At 41.3% G+C, this 7117-nt stretch overlaps 1 protein-coding gene across 4 annotated transcripts in view; it reads right to left on the bottom strand.

Annotated features, from left to right (window-relative positions):
• The window catches only part of LOC130881415 (putative hydrolase RBBP9), a 73550-nt gene that overhangs the window by 65894 nt on the left and 539 nt on the right, over positions 1-7117 (bottom strand). For 2 of the 4 annotated variants that reach the window (XR_009057730.1, XM_057781003.1), the window contains exon 2: positions 6166-6208. The exons of 1 other annotated variant lie outside the window; for it this stretch is intronic. Coding sequence is in view for 2 of the 3 variants with exons in the window: in XM_057781003.1 (XP_057636986.1) it covers positions 6166-6208 (43 nt within the window). In the remaining variant the exon portion in view is untranslated. Of the gene's footprint in view, positions 1-902; positions 2592-2976; positions 3063-5083; positions 5190-6165; positions 6209-7117 lie in introns of those variants that run through there. One more of the 4 variants, XM_057781009.1, reaches the window with a different exon arrangement.

Raw genomic sequence — 7117 nt, 5'->3', positions numbered from 1 at the left:
TGACCCCGAGCCAGCTGGCTTGCCAGCACTTGAAACAAGAGCCTAAAGAACTAAGGTTTAGTTGGGCACTTTGTGGCACACGCCTTTAATCCCAGCACTTGGGAGGCAGAGGCAGGCGGATCTCTGTGAGTTCAAGGCCAGCCTGGTCTACAGAGTGAGTTCTAGGAAAGGTTCCAAAGCTACAGAGAAATCCTGTCTCAAAAAACCGAAAAGGAAAAAAAAGAGATAGTGCAGCTCAATAGAGCGCTCGCTTGTATGCTCTCCGTCAGCGGGTTACTGAATCTCACACTGAAATTTATCAGTCTATAATTAAGATTTTAAACAAGTTATTTGAAAGTTAGGAAAAAACATTAATTTAAAAACATTAATAGATATATCTAATTTAGTCAGCAGACATTTTAGCAGTGATTGGACCAAACCTATAATCCAAGTTTGAGTCTACTTGAATTTGAGATTAGTAATGATTTGCTTTTGTTTTTAAATTCTTAAAAAATTATTAACTTATATAGATAACATTAGTTCACAATTTGTTTTCTGCCACAGAATAAAAATATATTCACCTGCCAGGCAGTGGTGGCACACACCTTTAATCCCAGCATTTGGAAAGCCAGCCTGGTCTACAGAGTGAGTTCTAGAACAGCCAGGGCTCTTAGAGAAACCCTGTCTCAAAAAACACTTACAGTAGACCTATGTGATTGTCTCTCCTCCAAAGATACCTACTGTTAAAAGTTAAAGAATCTCCTGGCTTATATTACATTTAGAACCCCCACATCATCTCACAACAGCTTTGCACCCCATCTAGGGATAGAAGTGTGGAAACTCACATTTCTGCATCCATCACAGGTTCTGCATCACCAAGTTTAAGTACACTGGAGATCTTTGGCATCACAATAGTCAGAAAATCCTGGGAAATAAAAGTTTTTATTTTTTTACATTATAAACATGAGTGAAAATATCATGATGAAACCATCTTGTAATCCAATATATGTTAATATAAAGTACATTATTTTAAAAGGGGTTCTTTTTTTAATGAAAGTGTAAGAAAAATCTTGGAATGCCTGAATGATCTCTAGAAGTTAAGAGGTTGAACTCTTTACAAGAATTGAACTTGCATTGTAGGAAGTTCTTTTGGAAGATAACTTAAAACTTAACAGTACAAATTGCTCCCTTACGTTCATTTTGGTTATCTTAGGCTTTTTCTTTTTTCTTTTTCTCTGTGTAGCCTGTCCTAGAACTTGCTCTGTAGACCATGCCTTGAACTCACAGAAATCCACCTGCCTCTGCCTCCCAAGTGCTGGGATTAAAGGTGTGCCCCACCACTGCCTGTACTATAGAGAATCTAAAACTTTTATGACTAAATTTACAAATGGATAACTTGGTCTTTGTCTTGTAGCTTTTCCAAATTGTTCAATTACAGAGTTGCCAGCTGTCATACTTCATGTAGGGATTATATGCATATAGTCCCCAGCTTAGAAAAAAGACCAACACTTAACACTTGTCACATTCCTGTACTGCAGCACTCCCAATGCCCTGATCCTGCGAGTCTGCCTGACAAGCTATGCAGATATCTGTCCCCTGCAGCTTCCTGACTCAGGATCCTTATATGCTGGTCTCTCATCTTGTCAGAAGGACCTGGGATGGGGTCAGGGATCTGAGTGATGAAGACCCAAATTTGAAATTGCTATCTTGAGCCAGCATGAAGCAGCAGCTAGAGTTTTGAATTCTAAGAACATTCTGGACTTTTAATCATGTTTTTTTTTATCCCAGTAAGAGAAAATTTTACTTCAGAAAGAAAAGGTGTCTCTCATACGTTTCATAAAAATTTGTTTAGTTTTTGTTTCTTTGGGTTTTTTGTTTTGTTTTTTGAGACAGGGTTTTGCTAAATATTTAGCTTAGGAAGGCCTCAAATTCCAGATCTACTTTCTTCAGCTCCCCAAGTACTAGGATGTCGGGAGTAGGTCACACCTTGCAGAAGTTACTGAGTTATAATTTGGAATGAGACTCAGGATACCTGAGTCTACTTGCTGTTTCTTTACTGAGACAGGGTCAGGCTAGCCTTCCCCTCCTGGTCCCTGCTTCCTCAAGTGCTGGAATTACAGGGAGACACCACCATGTCTGGTTCTATTTCTGACTTGCTCCCTGGATCAGTAGGATGGCTAAACAAACTCCCTCTGTGTTCCCTATCAAACAGAAAATACTTCTATAGTTACCACTTTTGAAGAAGAGTTAAGCTATGGGAACTGAGAATGCTAGCAGCTTAGTGTGAGTGTTCGAACAGGCTTGTTTTTCAGGCACTTCTGTAGCATAAGTAGGCATTTCAAGTTTAGTACTGTGTGGCATGTTGGAGAGCAGGAGTCATCCCAACTATTCTGGTACTTTTAGCATAGACTTCACCACACTAACTAGTTCAGGAAACTCCGTGTTCTGAAAGTGACCACGGTTGGTGAATTTGTACAATTTGGCATCCAACCTATCTGCCACTTCTTCTTGTTCCTTCCAGGGAAGGAAGGGGTCATCAGTGGAGCCAAACTGTACAATGTGAGGGCAGTTGGCCTTGATCTTCTCCCACTGCCAGGGGCGGCTGAAGTACCCTACAGAAAAAAAAAATAGCCTATCGATATGCATGAATCATCACCCTAGATATCTAAAAGTATCTAGTGGGGGTCCTCACAGAGGTGCAAAGGATCAGGGGCTTAAATTCAGGACAGTTCTTTGGTTTTCCTATCTGTAGGACTTGATACCATACTGACTTGCGAAGACAAAGAGGCTCAAGTAAAACCAGGTCCTGGGATTCATTCTAGACTTCAGATTGGAAAAAATAGGTGGGAAATGTCTCACTTGCTATTATATAATATAAATATAAATTTGCTGTTATATTTTTAGGGCTATCTGAGAGAGAATAACTACTTTGTAAACTTGGCAGTCTATCCCGTGCCTAGAGAAGGGCTTTCCTGGGTGTTCTCCCTACAGACTTACCACTTGCACGCTCGTTCTCATCTCCCAAGTCTGATGTGTATGCAGACACCAGTATAAGAGCATATACCTGATGTGTCTCTGCATACCTGGCATGAGAAAGATAGTGTCAGTAATGTATGGCCTTATTAAATCTGAAAAGCAGTAAGCCATCTGATATGAGTTCACAGAAAGGAGGTATATGCTACCGAGACAGATGCAAGCAAGAAAATAATCACTGCTGTGTGCACTCATTCACCTTTAGTGTGCGTCTACATTCCAATGAGATCCTAGACTCGGCCCCAGAGCATGGAATTCAGAGAAATGGGATTAAGGCCCAGGAACCTGTAATGTAAGAAAAACTGGACAATGCTAGAAAAGTACTTCCGCTGCCCCGTACATGTGTTCTCATTGTGTCGTATTACAACTGTCCTCACGCCCAGACACACGATCACTGTCTCCTTACGGGCAGGAAAAGCCTTACTGCTCTGTGAACAGCACCCTCTGTAGACCACCAGACCACTATCTACAGATGCTCTCGCTCCGCCAAGAGCAGGCCAAGGAAAGACTGAGACCTTTGAAGAAGAAATGTTTAGGGCTAGAGTTTCATTCTTGAGAATAAAGTTCTCCCACCCCCAACCTGCTTACTCAAGAAATATCAAACCCCAGAAGACATGACAGGAAAAGCCCCACCCAGACTGATTGAGCTTTCCACCCTTTACACTTACCTTAGTGCATGTTCCCTTCAAATAACCTTAGTACCATTATTATACCCAATCATATACCGCTGCCTATATTCTTTATAAAGTTCAGGTCAGTTCCCTAAGCTAAATTCATTTTCTCACAGTTAAACTGAGATTATATATTTTTGGCAAGATAGGGTCGTCACTTCAGGGACACATGATGTGTGTCCCACTATCAATGATACTGTTTGATTGCTTGTTAAGGTGTTCCCAGCCCTTTCCATTGAGAAAGATCAATATCCCTTAGCAGTTAATAAATCAGCTAGCATGTCCCGTATGATTGTACTAGCTCCCTGCTTCTTCACACCCTTACACTGATGGTTTGCGCATCATTTTTCTTTGCTATTCCTAACTTTAGAAGCCAATGTTTAGAAGGCTGCTGACGATCCTGATGAATTCAGAGGACTTAGAAGATAGCCATTTTTACCAATGGCTGATAAACAAAAGGACAGAGTATGCTACAACCCATCCCCTTGACCTGTGTAGCTGAAAGATCATCATAAAATGTGGCAAGATTCCATGACATACAATTCATATGATATTTTGAATAACTGCTTGGAACAGACTTTGTTACCAAGGTAGGAGGAAATATGGAAGAAGCCCAACCTGAAACAGCTTGGCCAGCTAATCCCTTACCCCCTAGGCTAGTGGAGAAGGTAGGAAATTTTGATAGAAGCAAATGTGTGTACTGTGAATGCCAAGGATTGGGGGAGGGGTTGTAGGTAGGTAGGGAAGCAACCTCTAGTCTCCAAGAGGTACTTATTGAACATCTACTATGTCACACTCTCTCCTAGGCACTGCGATTCCTTGTCAGTGAACAAAGTCCCACCTTCATGGAGCTTCTATTAAATTAATAGGGGCAGATAAGAAATCAATGTATATTAGATGATAAAAGCACTATAGGTAATAAAATACAAATGAGATAGAGCCAGCAGAGTGAGGCTGCTCTTTTATATGGGATTGTTAAAGATCTCACCCAAAATACAACATTCAAGCAGAAAGACGGTAAGAGAAAGTCAGGCAGCTTTTAAGAGAGTGTCCCTGCTAGAAGGCTGAGCAGGATAAGGAAGGCAGGTGTGTACTTGGCATTTTCCAGGAACTACAATGACGTCAGCATGCCTGGTTGGGAGGAGAAAAGGGGTGAAGGGAGACAGCTGAGCAACAGGAAGCTTCGGAGCTACAGAAATTTTAAAAGGATCACTGCACCTGGTAAAAGCAATCTGTTTCTTCCAATCCCTTAACAAACAAGGAAGAAATTAGGGCAGATTAGGTTACCACTTTTGAGATCAGCACTGTTCCTCTGCAATGGAAACTTAAGAAACACAACTATTTCCCCAGCAAGCATGACTACAGACCACACCTGGGGCAGCAGTCCCACAGGGTCATACCTCATGGCTGCAATAGCCCCGGAGCTGTGGCCTATGATGATGGTCTTCTCATCACAGTGCAGTTCTGTCTCCATGAAGGGCAGCCAGATGCTCTCCCGGGCTGTAACTGTGTTCAGGGTAAAACAGTCTGGTACTCAGAGGGGGCAGTCTGTAAGTGATGCTGTCCCACCTCTAATGAACAGCAGCTCACCACTTTTAAACTGAGGCAGAAGTGGGGAGGGATGAGGCTGTTATCAGAGCCTAAGATCTCTGTCTTACGGTTTTAGTGAAGAGCTTTGCTTCCCCCACCACGGTCTTATTTAAAAAAAAAAAAAAAAAAAAGGAAATAATACATTACAATTGAAGTGAAGCTTCCCCTCTTTTTCGAGAAAGAGCCTCACTATGTAACACAGGCTAGTATGTAATTTGCTGTGTAGCCCACATCAGAATTCCCTTGTCTCAGGCTCCCAACTGTCGAGTTTAAAGGCATATACCACATACTGACCTCAACTCTGAAATTTTTATGTAAAAATTTAAACTTCGCAAACAAATACCCACAAGGTAGAGATACAGTTCAGAGGCAGAACACTTGCCCAGGATGTGTGAGACCCCTAGGTTCAGTCTCAGTACTGAGAAACACACAAACACACACACACACACACAAAACCTCTTGACAACATTCTAAACCCATGTATAATATATATTTCTTTCCTGAACCAAGATGCACCCATAACAAAAGGAGGAAATCTTATATTTTTAACTATTTAGGAACTCAACTGTAAGGTTTTATTTTATCTGTAGTTTTACCTACATTTTGCCTGAAAATGTCTGCAGACATTCAACAGGGCCAATAAAGTTGCTAGCTTACAAAGTAAAAAATTAAATTTTACCATGCCCAGGTGCTTTTCTTGGTTCTTCCTGAAATCTTCCATATTTTTTGGCTTACACCTGCCTCCTGGAGCTCCTTGCTTTATTTGTTCTTAGTGTGTATTTATCTTTGTTCTTTCACTATGATACTCCAGTTTCCCTCCCCTCACCCCCAGATGGTGAGCTCAAACTCTAATTAATGGATGAGGCTTTTCAAAAGCAAGTTTAAAACTTACTTGGGTCAGGCATGTTTCTAGCCAGACACTGGAAACCCGGAACCTGAGATTTAAGGGGGAAGAAAAAGCTATAATAAAGAGCTTAATTCCAACTAAAACTCAAAAAAAAAAAAGTGACACCTGATGTGATCTTGCTCAATTCAGTAAGTATTTGCTGACTGTGAAATGAGATGGATTAAGCTACGTTACAGATGAATATACACCCATGTTTTGTAGAACTCCACAGGAACCTGTGTCTGCACTTGGAACCTGCTTATCCTTAGGGCCTCCATCTACGGAGAAGGCCCAAGTGGATGTGCTAGAGACAGAATGGCCTGAGCCAAACAGACTGCATTCCAGAAAGAAATTAAAAAATAATATAGATATGCCATAGAGATAGTTGGGCATCCCACCCTGCTGGCCATTTCCAGCTGGACCTTTGAGTTCGGTAGCTTTGCCCATAGCTTTCAGCCCCAACCCTGAAGTTACATTCCAAACGGACTGTATTTTCTCCTGAAATTCTGTTCTAGAGGCCAAAGCAGCTTCTTTTCTTAAAAGTCAAGCAGCAAAGGATAAGCTAGGGTGCAATGCTGTTTCTATAAAGCTCACACAGAAGCCAAATTAAACAATATCATACAAGATTATACACATGGGTTCCTGAGTTCGATTCCCAAACCCATGTATAGGTAAAAAGAAACTGGTTACACAAAATTGTCTTCTCACCTCCACAAGCACCTCCCACATACAATAAAGAGAAGCAAAATGTACTACAGACTGTCATAGGGATGGGGCAGGAGGCAGGCAGATCAGTTAGAAGATACTGGCGATGTTCTAGAGTTTAATTTGGGCGAAGAGTGTAGCTCAATGGCACACAATCAAAAACCTTGGGCTTGAATAGCACCGATTTTTTTGGGGTTTTTTTTTTTTTTTTTGGTCAGTTTGGTAGCGTATTACACCTTATATACATCCTTTG

The sequence above is a fragment of the Chionomys nivalis genome, chromosome 9 (genome assembly GCF_950005125.1).
Source record: "Chionomys nivalis chromosome 9, mChiNiv1.1, whole genome shotgun sequence".
NCBI classification, from domain to species: Eukaryota; Metazoa; Chordata; class Mammalia; order Rodentia; family Cricetidae; genus Chionomys; species Chionomys nivalis.
The sequence above is the reverse complement of the archived record's forward strand: the minus strand, read 5'-3'. Positions and strand labels throughout refer to the sequence as shown.